Below are 18660 nucleotides of genomic sequence, written 5' to 3'. Positions count from 1 at the left end.
GACACATCGTATATAATCCATGCTGCCGTGTTCACCTATGTTTAAAATCCTCCAGATTACCGACAGGGCTAATGGTTAAAATAGAGCAAGAGACCTGCTGTGTCTGCATTCAGACCCATGGATTGAGGAGGAGAGAAGTCCTCCTCATTTATAGCGTTTATATAAACATGGTTATCATTATAATGATTTAACAAATTGTGGTTGTGTGTATATGAAATCATGAATAACAAATGTAGCAGGACATTAAATAACTTTTTATTTCTTTGCATTTTAACTTTGTAAACTGTAACATTTTGTGAGCCAACTGACAACATTTGTTCGCTCCCCTCTTTTTCCCCTGCTCCGCTGGCCACGCCCACTCCTCCCTCTGCCTGCAGAGCTCCATGACCATCTCGGAGCATTTTTGGAAAAAATTCTGAGGTAGACTTGAACCGAAAGAGGGGGGTTTCATGGCCCTTTAAGGTACACAATAGGCTCAAATATGCTAAAGAAAATTATAACATTCTATTGCATTTCACATTGCATGTCTAGAACCGATGTATGGATTGATACTGACATGGGGTATATGCAGAAGTATGCAGAAGTACCCATATGGGTATGGGAAGAAACACTAGCTGTGCATATACCCTATACCGATACCTGCGATACCGGATTTTTATGCTCTAAGACCAATTCTCAAATAAAAACATCGATACTTTTGATACTTCAGTAATTTGAGGTAATTAATATTATTAACTGTAACACAGTGAAAATTAACTAAACTATTGAAATCTAAATAATATGCGGTTAGTGGGAACTTCTTCTGCCAGTGGCAAAGTGCAACTCGTCTGTCACACACACGCAGTCACAACAATAGCAAAGCGAGAGTGTAAACTATGTCGCGTGTGGAGCTCTTTAAACTCCATGAATAGCCAAAATGCGGATTGAAATGTTTTGCCGTTTGATGATTTGTTTATTATTTTTAGACTAATATTTTCTTTTTTTTGGCTTGAAACTATTTTTTTTATATGATTGGTTCCTCTTTTTCTTTTTTCTGTTGTTTTCTTTGCTCAGCTATATTGTTAATGAGACCGCTACCTCAATATACTTCCAAGTTTAAAAGTAAATCAAATAGAGTTTTGAAGCTGTGATTTGAAATACACTTTTTTTTTTTTACATTTATTAGACGCATAATGTGTATTTGCACAAAGACATGAATTTTGCTCCGCTTCGGAGAGGAAATCTGTGGTATCGAACATCAGTGTTAACACTGCAAGTGTTTTATTTCCACTTTTAAATCACAAGTGCAATACTTTCCTTAACCTGGGGGTTAGAAGTTATGTTTAGAATGACAGTAACTCAAGATGATGAAAAGCAGTGTGAAAAGCCCTAAACATACTAAGACTGCATCTTTCACACTGTACACTTTTAGGACATTTTTCAGAGTTCCAAAAGCTATTAGCAGAACAGTTTCTGTGTGTTTGCATTGCAGGAACTGCTAACACGTTTAGTTCTAAGATCGCCATTTGGGGGAACTACAGTAATTTGTTCCTACTTTAGAGTCTAATCTAGCAATATACAGTAGGTACAACAGTGATTCAAGTGTGTGCTGATTGGGCAAGTATTTTAAACTGTTACAACACTGTTGTTGTCTTTCTTAGGGGCAATGACATGTAGTTGTCATAGGTGATTTGCTATTTCAATTGCATTACTTTATCTACAGAAATACAAGACACAATAAAATCACAGCGTCCTCTTTTCAATACTTCAGTTGTTGATGTGTTTGATGTACAGTAGCTGTCAGACAATTTATGTCACTCACAAATTCCTGTGGACAGTGCGAATGCATCCAGGTTCAAGGTGAAATGAGTTTACTTGGAACTGGCCTGGTAGATAGTTGCTATAACTAAGTTCCTAGCAACAGTGATGCTCATGCAGCTCCGCGTTAAAGTGATCGATTTAAGTGGAATAGCCCTAGAGTATGGTTTTAGAAGTCATACAAGCCTCTTCTATTGTGCAAAAACACACTTCTTGAGTGATCTACACCTTTAATTACCAGCCCTTTAACTCACAGTCTCACAGACAGTATTTGACTTTGAACTTTTGCTCGCAGTTTCCTCCCACTGCATTCTTGGGAACAAGCTGATATGCAAATTACAGCCTGGCTATAAAAACAAAGTCAGACAATTAACTAGGACAACTAAGAAGCATTTAAAGAGATCCACTTAAAACTGAAAATGCGTCCACTATTTACACAGCCTCAGGTGATTCTAAACCTTTGAGTTTCTTTCTTCCGTTAAACACTAGAGAAGATATTTTGAAGACAGCTAAAACCTGTAACCATTTACTTCCATAGTAAAAAAAAACAAATACTATACAAGTCAATGGTTGCATGTTTCCAGCATTTTTCTATATAACTTTATTGTTATTTTATGTTTAACAGAAGAAAGAAAGTCAGAAAGGTTTAAAAGGTGTGGGGTGAGGAAATGATGACAGAATTGTCATTTCTGGGTGAGCTATCGCTTAAACTTAACTAAATTGCAGCTTAAAATGTCAAAATACATGCAACGTCATTGATAAAGGTTTAAGCAAAACTATTCTATAGCATTATAATTATTAGTTCAATATCTTTTGAATATTATTGGTGTATACAGTTGAAGTCAGAATTATTAGCCCCTCTGAATTATTAGCCCCCGTTTATTTTATCCCTAATTTCTGTTTAACGGAATTAAGATTTTTTCAACACATTTCTAAACATAATAGTTTTAATAACTCATTTCTAATAACTGATTATTTTATCTTTGTAATGATGACAGTAAATAATATTTGACTAGATATTTTTCAAGATACTTCTATACAGCTTAAAGTGACATTTAACGGCTTAACTATGTTAATAAGGTTAACTAGGCAGGTTAGGGTAATTAGGCAAGTTATTGTATAACGATGGTTTGTTCTGTAGACTATCGAAAAAATATATAGTTAAATGGGCTAATAATTTTGATTCATAAAATATTTTAAACTGCTTTTATTCGAGCTGAAAAAAAACAAATATGACTTTCTCGAGAAGAAAAAATATTACCAGACATACAGTGAAAATTTCCTTGCTCTGTTAAACATAATTTAGAAAATATTTTAAAAAGATAAAAAAATTCAAGAGGAAAGGGGGGGGGGGGGGGGGGGGGTTGAAGGGGCTAATAATTCTGACTTCAACTGTACACCATTTGTTATATTTATCAGGCCTGTAGCCAGCCTGGTGAAAGGGATGGTTGTTTTTTCTCTATAAGTGGACCTTTTTGCAATTATACACCTCATTTTCCATTTAATTATGAGATTTAAATACATTTTAAGTACTATTTTTAGCTGAATTAGCTTGTCAGATGGTCATCATAACCACACTTTTTGATGTATCAAAAATAATTACTGAAGATTTAGAATAAAGAAAAATGATAAATACTTATTTTTAAAATACAAATGCATTACATCATATATCATTAGAATATAAAAATATATATGAATCCGTTTTAAATTAAAAATGACCCTATTGTCATATATAAGAACACAATACACATACTCAATCTACATTGTAAAAGCGCTATACAAATAAAAGGTGAATATAAGGCAAATTATAAATAACAAACTGGCCAGCACACTCAACTTTCCTCAGTCAGATTTTGATCAATTGTAAAAAAAAAATAATAATAATGTAGAGCTTTAAAATGGCCTCTCTTGTAAAAAAAAAATACATTTGAAAACTCATGGATAACAACAATAGTCAAAATAGTATTAAAATTATTTTTAATATGGTCAGCTTTTGGTGCTTTACACCTTATTTTTGATCATTTTCAAGAATAAGGTCAAAAATTTGGAATAAGTTACTTGCAAAAATGATTTCTCTATTTAAAAACAATACAATGGCGAAAGATGACCTCACTTACGCCAGACTATGAGTTTTCTAGCATCTAGATGTTGGACTCATGAAAAATCTCATCGGTAAAAACTGATTAGTTAAAGCCACACCAAAGTGGCAGCCAGCAGAGAATTACGCTCGGTCTTAAAAACTTTTTGATGGGTTATTTTAGCTTATGATGGCATAGCTGTCAAAATAGGAAAAATGAACTCATGTTTGGGACAAATTTTGGACTTTTGTCAGTGAAGGGTAGGTCTTTTGAACCACCCAACCCCCCTGGCTACAGCCCTGCTGTTGTTTAGATTAATTGTTATTCTTTTATACATTTATTTTATACAGCTGGAATCTCTGAGACCTACCAACCCAACTTTGATTTTTAATTACAATGCAAACAAAAGTCTCTACCGCCAACTACTGTAAGTAATGTAGTGAAGAGGAAGTAGGACATTTACGAGGAAATCATTCGCAGACAAGAAGCAGGTTCATAACAGTTCGTCTTAATGACCCCTGCTGGTGAAACTGAGAAGTGAAATATCGGAAAACTGGTCTTGTGATCATTAATTAGTTGCAAGAATTAAAGATTTTCAGGCCAAGATGTTGGTTTTGTTTAAAAGACACTTTCAAAGAGTTGTGCTTCTCTTAGGCACACTTCTCAACGCTCTGTTTATTAATCATAGCATTTATTCTAGCTTAAGATATTGGATATGAATCAATTAAATGGTGTAAGTGAAGATAAATACATGATTAATATATCAAACTGTTATTTAGTCATTTCAAATTAGTGGAATATATTATCAAAGTTAAGAAATTAATCATATTGTTCTTGCTAAACTCAATAATAGCATGAATCCAGTACAGCGCTGGAGCTCCAGAATAATGTACATCAAATAACAGCATAATCAACATAAACGAAGCATGAATAAATCAGTCCCGCAGGCATTAAGGCAGGTTGCAAATCATTTATTTGCAAACAGAATGAACTTCTTATGAAATATTATACAGTGTATCAATCAAAACTGATCATCTTCCATTTGATTGTACAGAATGTATTTACATATTTGTCATATTTTTAGGTAATCATCTCTGAGTGGTTTTTAATTTATAATCATTATTTATATGCAAGGCATTGTATGAGTCAAAATGACCTCTCTTTTTGCAAAAAATCATTAGAATATTGAGAAAATATCATGATGTATTAATTTTGTAGTAATGTTGTATTTCCTATAGTAATTCAAATAAGATTTTCAAATAGATCTTGAAACGTTTTTTGATTCAAGTACAAATCTCAATTTTCCAAAAATGACTTATATATACAGTATACATGTTGCTGATCTGAGGTTATACATTTTCTATTCACAGTTAATGTTGAATCAGTTTTCAGTCAAATGAGCAGCACAGATTTAGATTAGATTTAGTCTGATGATTCCAGAATATAAGTGCGATCAGTTCTACATCATTTGAACTTAGAGGAACCTTCCAACAACTGAAACTCTTATCAGGACGCGTCTTCCAAATTGTCCCTCTCTGTGATTTTGACCATAACACCATTCTTGGGCCCGAGGGTGGTGTGAGACTTTACCTCCAGAGGAATCTGTGTGACAAATGAAAAATCACTTTATTAAGGCTCCACAACTTGCAAAGTCAGTAACTGGGTTTCCATCACCCTGTGTTAATGCATATTTTTTTGAAGTGTCGCATGAGAAAGGAGTGATGGAATCAACATGTACTGAATAAAAGTCCCTTAATTTGCAAAAAACATTTACATTCACTTGAGGTGATTTTGGACTTTTCCGAAAAAGGTTAGAAAACAGTTTCAGTTCAGTTCAGTTCAGTTTCAGTTCAGTGTGGTTTAATATTCACTGCTGAGAGTCCAAACACTGAAGAGCAAATTCATTGATGCACAGCTCCACAAGTCCCGAATCATTTACCTACAGCAGTCCCCATAATGCTTGCCTTGTTTACTGTTGGTTGCTAGGTTACCAATGCTACAGTCAGACACTTTAACAACTTGATGGAAATGTAATTCACAATTATCACAAAATTAATTATTAATAGTTAATAATTGTTAAATCACAATTTACATTTGGGATTTTTATTTGTATGTGTGTGTGTGCGTGCGTGCGTGCGTGCGTGTGTGTGTGTGTACTTCAAAAAATCGCTTCAGGAATTTGAAAAATTAAAAACTGGAAAGTAGAGGTCTGCATTCTGAATAAAGATCTACCAACTACTTATGGCATTATTAAATTGACAAATAACGTGAGCGCAGTATTACAAGTCGAGATCGCATTCATGTAATATGAGCATGTGAATCTCTGATTTCCTCTGATTGTGCACAAAACTTCTTGCACGCCCTCAAATAAATGCTGCTGAAGTGCTATTTAGTGCATTTATGTAACGAGTTTGTCTCCAACATTTATTAGATTTGCTAGGAATATTTGTAAATGTCTCCAATAGACCTACAGAGCAGAATTAATGCGCCCTGAAGTAAAGTAAAACGGTTATAAACTCCAGCAAGATAAAGTCATTGAATGCAAAGCCATAGACCTTTATCTATAGATAAAATCTAATATTGGAAGCTGCGTTCATCATAACTGAAAGCTATACCTCGTGTTTGCTGGCCTCACGCATCATTGTGGTTCACGTCAAAACCGCCAATATAAACTCACAAGCAAATGGTCAGATTTTGATTTAAGATTACCAAAACAAACATTTTTTTCACTGGATTAACTTGGATTAATTGTTCACCTAAAGAATAACAATGTGAAACAAACATTGAACATTTTAATTTCACACAGACTTTAACACGCTCAAATAAACGTTTGTTGTTTGTTCAAACTGCTTATTTAAAATTAGCTAAAATAACACAATTCTTGAGTTTTTTGAGAGACACCTTCATTGTTTTATGTTTAATCCACTTACACTTGACTAAGTTAACTTAATTCCTTCATGTTGTCCCAACACAAATTGACTGTGGAACCCAGCATTTTTTTTTACAGTGCACCAATAACTGTGAGGATCTGAAAGTGTTCTCTAATTTTGATCAGTGTTGTTTTTTTTGCATCATAATATACGTCGCTCTTGAACTATACTGTTTTTACTCCCGTTAGAGAACACAGACCAAACAGTGACCTTGATATTTAGGTTCTCTCTCATTTTGATCTCTGCTGTAACTGTAAACTCCAGATTGTGGAAAACATAATCTTCCCTTTTCCAGACAAACGATAACAAACCTCAGTATCCTCGCAGGCCACAACGTTAAACCTCTTGAATATGTGAACCAGAGCCACTTTAATCTCCAGCTGAGCCAGTCTCATGCCCACACAGCTGCGTGGCCCCGCTCCAAATGGCAGATACACAAACGGGTGACGCCTGGCCTTGGCTTCTGGAGTGAACCTGAGACAAATACACAACACAGGAAAGGAACGCAAACAAAATGAAGAGAGTGCAGAGCGCATTGAAAGATATCTACTGAATAACAAGAGTGAATCTGAAATAATCACAAGATATTCTGTTAGATGTGCACTAGTCTTCAAAAGTTGTTTTCTTGTTTGAAAATTTAAGTTACAAAATTTAAGACTGCATATAATTGATCAAAATCAACAATTATTCCAAGTTGTAGAAATATTTCAGAGTGTAACTGTTTTATATACAGTATGAATCTATATTTAAAATGTAATTTATTCCTGTGATGTCAAAGCTAAATTTTCAGAAGTCGTTACGTCCAGTCTTCACTGTCTTAGGATCCTTTATAAATGAAACTAATCTACTTGCTTGCTTACTTATTAATGTGATTTTGATTTTTATAAAAATTTTAAAATTAATTTTAATTTTAGTAATTTTTTTTTAATCATTGTTAGCTTTATTGTGATTTTTCAGCATTATCTAATTATTTGGAAATGAACCCTTTTCACCAGCCTGTTATGATGCGTTTAATGGTCATCTGCATTTTAAATCCTTGAAAGTTTTATATATATATATATATATATATATATATATATATATATATATATATATATATATATATATATATATATATATATATATATATATATATATATATATAAAATAGATATATCTATAGATATAGATATATATATAGATATATCTATAGATATAGATATATATATAGATATATCTATATCTATATATATATATATATATATATAGATATATCTATATACAATATTATTATTATTTTTTTTAAGTATGAACATTTATTTGTATTTATGTATGTATTATATCATCTTTGCTTTAAATTACAAAAAAACGAATTACCGCTTGTGCGAGGTGTTTCTATTGCAGCTTCTAAGGGACAGGACAGTAAATGTGATGTTATTCTCTCCTCTGGCTGCCATCATCAGTATCACACAATTTTTTTTTACCTTTTTCAGAAAGTCTTTATAACACCATCGTGGAGTTTTTCTGTTATTTAGCAAATAAGATTGTCAAAAATAATTTGTTGTAGTCTCCCATTCACTGCGCTCTAAGTTATCTCAACTATGACGACTTCTGCTGCTGAGAAACCCGGAAATGTGAAAATGATCTATAGACATCTTTTGTCACATTATTAATATATCTGCTGTCTTTATCTGTAAATGTAATGCATTCTTGCTTAATAAGATTAATTTTCACTTAATTTCCACCTTCTTTTTAACACTAAGGTCAAAATACATAATTTGAATAAATGATTGTAATTTATAAAAACAAATACAGATATAAGATTGATTCGATTTAGCCATTCCTTTGACATATATATATATATATATATATATATATATATATATATATATATATATATATATATATATATATATATATATATGTATATATATATGTATATATATATGTATATATATATATATATATATATATATATATATATATATATATATATATATATCAATCATACTATCATCACAAAAACCAAAGGTATTGGTTTTGTCAAGATAAAAAAAAAAACAGAATTCTTTGCATGAAAATGACTCAACTTCAAACCGGTTTTCAGAAGATTAACTAAATGTTTTACTCATACTTTAATCATCCTTCACCTGTTTCTTTCTTCTATTTAACACAAAGGAACATATACTGAGGAATGCTGAGAAAAACAGCCCTAGTAGTGACCTCCATAATATATTTTGTTTCCTACAATGAACTCAATTGCTGCTTTCCCCCAACATTCTACTAAAATATGTGATGGCGAAAAAGAACTATTAAAAAACTCAAAATTTCCAGTCAGCATTAAACAAAATCATGAATTTACATGATGTAAAACTGCAGCTTTACCACAGATGCAAGTGATCTCTAGAGAAAGTGCTGTTCACCTCTCTGGGATGAATTTGGTGGGTTCAGTCCAGTGCTGTGGGTCATAGTGAAGGAATCCGGTAGCGATTTCCAGAGATGCTCCTTTGGGCAGAAACTGACCGTTCAACACAGTGTCTTCCTCGACATCTCGAGCAACCCTGTATCCAAACACAATTCAAGAGTGAATAATAAAAAAATACATGCATTTAACACCCAAAACCATTTAGATTTATTATAAAACACTGCTTTTCAAGAGTTCATACTGTCCTGGGAGAGAACCCTGAGCTCAGAAGATCCTTGAGTCCGGGGCTCCCTCTCATTTTATCAGGAGAGAGGGGAGTCTCAGCTCAGGTAAGTCTCGAGAGCTCCCCTGAATTCAGAATGAACTGCCAACTATACCAGCACATGTTTATGCAGTGAATGTCTAGTACTCAAACACTCATATACTGTGCCAATTTGGTAATTCAGTTCACTTATACTGCGTGTCATTAAACTGTGGGAGAAAACCGGAGTACAGATGGGAAACTGGCCCAGCTGGGAAATCATCGACCTTCTTGCTGTGAAGCAACAGTGCTTACCACTGAGCCACCATGCTGCCCTGTCCTGGATTAATCTAGGAAAGAGGGGGAGGAGTAGGGGTGGAGGGGGGATTCTTCAAGGCGAAGATGACTAAGGTAAGGATCTGGTTATCTGCATATGTTTGGATTCGTCGGATTGGTAAATCATATGATAGCTAATGTGGGACCAGCCATGGTCAATCATAAGCATGTGATCCTCTCGAAATTAAGCCTAGTTTATAAATAAACTTCACTAAGTTATAAGCATGATAATATTTGCCATACCTGAATGCAGGAGGGTAAAGTCTGAGTGACTCAAAGATGACCATGTCTAAATACTTCAGCTCCTGGACATTGGCGTAATCCACCGTCTCCTGAAAAACAGAATTAAACTAATTAAGAGAGGACACAAATCTGCTAATGCCTCATTTGTATGGACTTTTTTTTTAACATGTTTTTTTCATCACTCTCAGATCTTTGTAAACAGGTCTTGCAAGGGATGGTTTTGTCATGTCTTTCTAAACTTTCTATTTTGAATCCATTCTATGCTGCATACTGTATGTAATATTTGGACAAAATATGTCAAATTGCGAATCTTTATTTGAATCTTGAAACTTGTTTGACCAAAAAAATGTTCTAGAGTTCACATATATAAAGTATGGCCAACAGGTGGCAGCACAGCAACACAAAACACTCAGGTTTACACTTTTTTTGTTAAGTTTTCTAAAATGTGTTTAAATGTGCAAATGAGACATCATTTAATTAAATATCTGCTAATTTGAAAACATTTATCAAATCTGAACATTGAATAGTTAAAAAGTCTGAAATGTCAGATTTAAAACATTTTTATAAGACGCATTTCACATGTAATCAGGCAAACATAAGCATATACCTCTTTAGAAAAATCTTCAAAATACAGATATTACCATACCATACATTTTCATGTTGCTCCTGAAGTGATTTATGGCTCAGTGCAGGAGAAAATGGCTTAAATTATTTGTATTGTAACTGACATTTAAAAAGTTTTTTTTGTTTACTTTATTTTAGACTGGAAAAAAAAATAATAAAAGAGTAAAATCTCAAAATTGGCTATACACACACACACACACACACACACACACACACACACACACACACACACACACACACACACACACACACACACACACACACACACACACACACACACACACACACACACACACACACACACACACACACACACACACCAGTTGAAGTCAGAATTATTAGCCCCCCTGTTTATTTTTTCCTCCAATTTTTGTTTAACGGAGAGAAGATTTATTCACATTTATAAACATAACAGTTTTAATAACTCATTTCTAATAACTGATTTATTGTATCTTTGCCATGATGACAGTAAATAATATTTGACTAGATATTTTTCAAGACACTTCTATACAGCTTAAAGTGACATTTAAAGGCTTAACCCGGTTAATTAGGTTAACTAGGCAGGATAGAGTAATTAGGCAAGTTATTGTATAACGATGGTTTGTTCTGTAGACTATATCAAAAAAAAATTTTGCTTAAAGGGGCAATAATTAATTTTATAATAATACTTAATTTTGACCTTAAAATGTTTTTTACGAAACTAAAAACTGCTTTTATTCTAGCCGAAATAAAACAAATAAGACTTTCTCCATGAAGAAAAAATATCATCAGACATATTGTGAAAATTTTCTTGCTCTGTTACACTTCATTTGGGAAATATCTGTAAAAAGAAAAAAAAACTTAAAGGGGGCTAATAAATCTGATTCCAACTGTACTGCATATTATATTAAAATAAATAAATTACATAAATTACATTTGATAAATTTTTTATTTGCTTAGTGGACTGTGACAAAAACTGTTAATTTGTAAAAATAATTAAACATTAATATAAAATAAAAATACTAATATAAAAAGGTTTAATGAAACATATTAGTATAAAAAACAAACTTGAATGAAATATTTTCGACAATATTTTGCACCATATTTCATAATGACACCTACATTTTGAATGTTTAAAAATCAGCTCAAATGTCAAAGATTCTAAACATTTCTTCACTTTCTGAAGTCATTGCATGGCAAACAACATTATTAGAGAGATCATGTCTTAGCACAAACTATAAGTTCTGGAAATAATAACGTTGGAAATAATGAGTATTGCATTTAAGAACAGCAAAACTGCATATCCAATAATTCTTTTTATTAATCTCTGTCCAAAACAACAAATGCAATCAACAGTTACCATTCCCCACAATTTATTGCAAAACAACAGAGGCATTTCTGATTCTGTTGGCAAGGCTTTTTGCTATTTCAATCATTGCTTTCAGAAAATGTGAACTATTCACCGTATCTCTGCCGAAAGGACAGCGCCTCTGTTTATTTTCTGACTCGCAGCCTCAAGTATGACTAAACTGAAGTCTGCTGAATGCACACTGATGCCTCCCAAATCACAGCGCAAGGTCAGACGGCCCTGTAGACAGACTAGCCAATTTTTCATGTCTCGCTTGATTCTCTTTTTTTCCTCCTGCTTTCATCAAACAAAAGCCTAACACAAAGATTCTCAATAATGATAGATCTTGCACAATGTTGTTATAATGCATGTGCAATATCTTCTTGTATGAGTTTGAACACTGCTTAATTTGCAAGCAGTTCTGACCTGATGTGGTCGAAGAAGAGCACAAATAAAACAAAGCAAGTGGTTGATGGAGTGAAATCGGTTCACTTTAATTCTCAGGGCAAATTGGTGAATATTTTGGTTTAATAAGTGCGATAAATATTAGTTAAGCTTCAGAGATCAATGTTTACAAGCTCACGGGACACAGATGAAGGCACAAACAAGGCATTTTAGGACTGAAATATGGCAAAGTAAGCTTCAATATTGGCAAAGTATGTTTACAGTCCCCTGATTCTCAAATATGCTGATTATTGACCCTCTTTAGAGATCAAGATACTTTTCTGATGTTTAGGTGTTTATCAATCAGTATTGTGTGTAATTAGTTTTAAAGTAATTAGTTACTGTAATTAAATAATTTTAGCTGAAAAATACAGTAAAGGGATTACTTTTCATTTTTACAGTAGGTAATTTTTTTAGTTACTTATGTACTTGCATAAATATACTCTATGTAAATTGAACAGTTCTATATAAATCCATTCAGAGAAGCAAAGTAATCTATATTTTGAAGAACAATCAAAATTTTCACCTAAAATCGTTTGTTAGACAATTACATTAAGAAACAAAGATAACACTTTATAATAACTACACGCTTTGAATCATTTATTAAGCATTAGGAAATAGTCAATTCATTATCTGTTAAGTATTAACTCTACATTAATAGATGTTAGTAAGCAGTTTATATATGCAGCTACAAATGCTGTATTCTTGACTTACAACCACATTTATAATGCGCTTAACAATTGTACTTTCATATGTTGTTAATGATTTATTTTTCATTACTAAATTAAGTATTACATTATTTACAAACCAGTTGTTTAAGCATAGTGGGTTGATCATTCAGAATGCGTTAGTAAATGATTAATAAATTATCAACATTTATAATTCTTATTATTTAGGCATATACTAATAGGCAAGGCAAGGCAAGTTTATTTTTATAGCACATTTCATACACAGTGGCAATTCAAAGTGCTTTACATAAACAGGAATAAAAGAAACAAGTATAAGAGAAATAAAAACAAATGATAAAAATGGTAAAAAAATAAATAAATAAAATAAATAAGAATAAAAACAGATAAAATGTGTTATAAAAGAATGAAAAAGAAGAGAAAAACATAATAGTGCGATCTGTCGGACGTAGCACAGTGCTCATTCAGTGAAGGCACAGCTAAACAGATGTTTTTTCAGTCTTGATTTGAATGTGCCTAATGTTGGAGCACATCTGATCATTAATAGTAAATTTGTATGTTAATAAATGCTTTATTAACTCAACTTCATCCAGTTCTGTGACCTAATCTAAAGTGAGGACTATTTATGCTTTATAAAAAATTAAAGGCTCTGTTATATTCTAAACAGGAAAGAAGAACATAAATAACATTATTCATTCCTATTCGTTTGCAGATACACAAATGAAACTGTACTTCAAATGAAAAATAAATCTTTGCAACCTTATCTAAAATAAAATTACTGTACAGATCAAACATTGCTTTCTATTATATTGTTAAATTATTATATTGTTGTTGTTTTATGCAATTTTATGTTGTGTTTTTACACTCCTGTTATTCAGCAATGTTTAAATTTTACTGTAATTTTACTTTTTAGATAAAATTGCAAAGATTATTGTTCATTTGATACCAAGCCTTTAATTGTGATTCATAAAGGATTTATAAAGCATAAACTGTCCTCACTTTAGATTAGGTCTCAAAATTTAGTGATGAAAAATAAATTTTACAGCATTTGTAGCTGCAGCTATGCCATGAAGTATTAAGGCAGTTCTCAAGGCAAAAGAGGGTCAAGCCTGGTACTAGTACCTAATAAAGTGGTATACTGTACAGTGAGCGGTGAGTGTATAATTATATAATATGGTGTCATTCGTTTTAACCATTAAGGCTTGAAAAGTGGACCAAATAGACCAATCAAGCTACATGCCTTAGTATGAGGCATTCCACAGGGGTCAGTCTTGGGATCATTGTTATTTTTCTCTATATAAGCTCTATAAGTCTTGCCATTGTTTTAAGGGTGATTTTTAATATTTAGTCAAGTAATTAAACTACATATTTAGTGACTAAGTTACATTTCAGACAGTGTAATTAGAAAATTCATTTAAATACAAATGTAATTATTATGAATTAATTTTTGGAAGTAACTTACCCAAAACTGCTTTGAATTTAATTGTTTCATTTTTGCTTAATTCCACTACACAAGTAACCTAAGCCTATTACAAAAACCAGTCAAAAAGTAACAAAACATATCATTAAAATCCAAAGGGCTGTATTATTGGAATTAATGAAACAAGCAATGTGTTCTCAGCGGTAGTGCTTTGACCCTCAAATGCTCAAACATTTCCTTCAAATTCATTTTAAGAGAGACTAAAAAACCGTGCTGTGTTCAAAGTAGCACCCTGCTAAAACAACTCATTTCCCTGCATATTTATGTGCCCCTTGGTATTAATATCAGCCTCTTTTCCGAAAATGAGATTCATTTCTCTTGTGTGTGAGTGTGTGTGTGTGAGTGTGTGAAGTGTTTGGCAGGCCTTGGAGCAGCAGCAGAAGCAAGAGCAGGCTGCCTCTTCACGTCCACCCGTCTTCTTTATTTATGCTTCTGCCTTCATTCACGTCATACAGGAGACAGGCAATCAATCAGTTCCTGAATTTGAGACATTTAACCTCCTGTTTTCGGCTAGCTGCACATGATGTGTGTGCATGCTGTATGTGATAGGAATTTTTACATTAATGGATGCGCATACTGTATGGACGCTGGTATGTCAGTGGTCTTTAACAGGCTTTGCTTCAGGATGCATTTGAACTTTGCCATGAAATCAGTTAGAAAAAAAGTTAAAAGCACAATGTTCTCTTACCAGTTCTCTGATACGAACACAAACCTGCAGCATTTTAAATAGTTTTGGGGCTATCAGAGCAGAAACACTTTATGGTTTTCTGTTCCAGTCACACTATGTAAGTTGTGTGAGTGTACTTTGAAGTATAACAAATTTTACGGCACAGCGGAATGAACCACCAATTACACTGCCATTTGTTTTAGGCAGCAGATGCCCATGTCCTAACTACACACAACAATTTGCTGGGATGTGATAAAGGCTTTCTGTTCCATGTTAAAATGAGTTTATGTCTTAACCACTTGGTGACTGTTACGAAGTGGATGCTTACAAACGACTTGCAGATCCAAGTGCAGTTTATTAAGGTAAGGTTGTACTAGGGAAATAAAAAAACGTGGTCAAAATACAGGCGAGACGTCAAACTAGGCGGCAAAGAATCAAAGCGGTAAACAGGCTAGAATCAAAAACACAGGGAAAACCAAACAAGGGGAAACACTTCATAATGCAATGCGAAGGTGTCGTGTACTTATAGTCCATGTAATCAGTGAAAACAAGCTACAGCTGTGTCTGTGTGTGAGTGTCCAGATTATTGTCAGCTGCTGTAGGAGTTGATGAGTGCAGAGAGTTCTGGGAGCTGTAGTTCATAAGGAAGTAATCTCCAACAGAGAAAACACCACTGCTGATTACAATAGACCAGTGTTTCCCAACCCTTTTCCTGGAGGCACACCAACAGTACATATTTTGGATGTCTCCTTTACCTGACTAATTTACTTCAGGTTTTGGAGTCTCTTCTTATGTTCTAATTAGGTGATTCAGGTGTGTTTGATTAGGGAGACATTGAAAATGTGTACTGTTGATGTGCCTTCAGGAACAGGGTTGGGAAACACTGCAATAGACTACAAGAAGTAATCACCAGCAGAGAGAACACCAACAGTGATGGTGACACACAAATGTAATATTTTGGAAATGGTTTTTATTTCTGCGATGACACGGCTGAACAACAGCATGAACTACCATGACAATGATCACCTCAGTTGCTGATTATGAGCTTTATTCAGTTTTAAATGCTACTAATGTGAATTTGAATACAATTTCAGCAGCAATGACATTTACTTCCATACTAAAAGTGGCAGCAGGCAGCACAGTGTCTCAGTGGTTAGCACTGTTACCTCATAGCAGGAAGGTCACTGGTTAGAGTCTTGGCTGGGCCAGTTGGCATTTCTTTGTGGAGTTTGCATGTTCTCCTTGTGTTCGCGTGGGTTTTCATCCGGGTTTCCCCTCACAGTCCAAAAACATGCGCTATACAGGGCTATTCAGTTGGCGGCCCGCAGGCCGAACTTGGCCCATGAGGCAATTTGTTCTGGCCCTCCTTATAGTCTGACCAAGACATTAAAAATAAATTTAGTTCAGTCAAAAACTTCCACTATAGTTATGAAGAGACGTGCATCTGTTCAATACAGCACAAGCTGCAGTTGAAGGCTGCGCAGAACACGAGTCACCTGACAATAAGCGAGTGGCTCGAGCAGCCGAAAACATTTGGATACTTAATCGGCTTCTCAACACGCCACGTTTCTGTTGCATGGAATGAAACTGCTGCAACTAAACAAAGTTAAGCCTCCTGTGTGTTAGTTTAAAGTTCCGAGCTTATCCACCAAGGCTAAAACGCACACACACTGGATTAACTATAGCAGCGGGCTGTTCATATATCGCATCTTTTCCGCGCAAAAGTTTGTTATTGTAAGAATAAATGCCAATATCATTGCGCAAGCAGACCGATGCGCTCGCGCATTCCAAACGCACCAAGTAGAAAACATCTCACCCCGTAGTGATGAGAGTTGTGCGTGGCTTTCAGTGCAATGTAAACAAAAGATATGTTAGACGAATTATTACTAATTATTAAATGATTATGTATGTATGAAAGCAGATGATAACAACTGTTGATTTAAATACTTAGCTAATATAAAGCTTAAATATAAATTAGATTCTTCAGACTATATAATCATACAACCAAAATCTACAATTGTTGCATCCATAAATGCAGCTCAAAACAAAACATATGTATGTGTCTGAATGTAGAAGAAGCCTACTTAAGCAATGCATTGATTTTGTTGTGCTCTGAAAACATTTGAATGTTTGTAAAAAATAAATAAATAAAAAAAAACATTGTACAACGCAGTGATGTTATGTAGTTTCAAAATACAATATATTAACATTTTAATGTAGAAAAAGCCAACGTGGGTGTCTTGGGGAGCAAAAATACAGCATATGGGCTCTTATACTGCTGTTGTGTCATCACTCATAATGCAAGTCATATCTCTCCGGCCCCTCGTTTGAGATGCTTTTCATGAACCGGCCCCCATGACAAACTAATTGAAAAGGTGAATTGAATACACTAAAGTGTATGAATGTGTGAATAAGTGGGTGTTTCCCAGTACTGGGTTGCAGCTGGAAGGGCATCCGCTGCATAAAACAAACGCTGGAATAGTTGGCGGTTCATTCAACTGTGGTAACCTCTGAAGTGGAGACTAAGCTGAAGGAAAATGAATAAATGATTGTTTACCACATATCTTAAAATTAAATCAACTAGCAAACATAATTTAAATATAAACATTAAAACTGTGACTGTGATCATCACTGAGGATGTACTTTTAGCAATGTTAATGAGCTTTAATAATTATTAATTAGATTCTAAACCTGTCTATTTCATTGGGAGGGTAGTGCACTACTGCTTCAGAATGTCTGTTATTAAAATGTTTCAGCCAAATTGCTTGTTGTTGGAATCTTGTTGCTTTGCTTTTTGTTAGGACACAGTGTTACGGCACAAGATCCAAAAGGCTCATACGTAAGGCTTGACAAGTAGACAAAATAGATCAATTTAGGCACCAGGCTACAGTCCTTAGTATGTGGCATCCCACAAGGGTCAATTTTGGGACCATTGTTATTTTTCTATAAGCTATAATTTATAATTATGTCTTGCCATTGTTATGAGGGTGGTTTTCCAGTGTTTAGACATTCATTCATGCATTTTCCTTTATCAGGGGTTGCCACAGTGGAATTAACCACCAACTATTCCAACATATGTTTTACACGGCGGATGCCCTTCCAGATGCAACCCATTACTGGGAAACACCCATACATGCTCACATTTACACAGGCACTCATACAATACGCCTAATTTAGTTCACCTATAGCGCATGTCTTTGGACTGTGGGGGAAACTGGAGCACCCGGAGCAAACCCACGCCAACACTGGGAGAACATATCGACTCCACACAGAAATGCCAACTGACCCAGCCGGGACTCAAACCAGTGACCTTCTTGCTAACCACAGTGCACAGTGCTGGTGACAGTGCTAACCACTGAGCCACCGTGCCGTCCAAGTTTAGAAATTTTCCTAAATGACAATT

At 34.1% G+C, this 18660-nt stretch overlaps 1 protein-coding gene across 1 annotated transcript in view; it reads right to left on the bottom strand.

The window, feature by feature from the left end:
- Positions 1–4491: 4491 nt before the first annotated feature.
- The window catches only part of tbxas1 (thromboxane A synthase 1 (platelet)), a 145770-nt gene continuing 131601 nt past the window's right edge, over positions 4492–18660 (bottom strand). Inside the window, exons 13-16 of the mRNA XM_056478439.1 lie at positions 10030–10118; positions 9208–9345; positions 7117–7279; positions 4492–5477 (exon numbers count right to left, since the gene is read on the bottom strand). Of these exons, the coding sequence (XP_056334414.1) occupies positions 5382–5477; positions 7117–7279; positions 9208–9345; positions 10030–10118 (486 nt within the window). The 3' untranslated portion in view covers positions 4492–5381. The remainder of the gene's footprint in view (positions 5478–7116; positions 7280–9207; positions 9346–10029; positions 10119–18660) is intronic.

Source organism: Danio aesculapii, chromosome 18 (genome assembly GCF_903798145.1).
Source record: "Danio aesculapii chromosome 18, fDanAes4.1, whole genome shotgun sequence".
NCBI classification, from domain to species: domain Eukaryota; kingdom Metazoa; phylum Chordata; class Actinopteri; order Cypriniformes; family Danionidae; genus Danio; species Danio aesculapii.
This window is presented reverse-complemented; position numbering and strand designations above follow the sequence as displayed.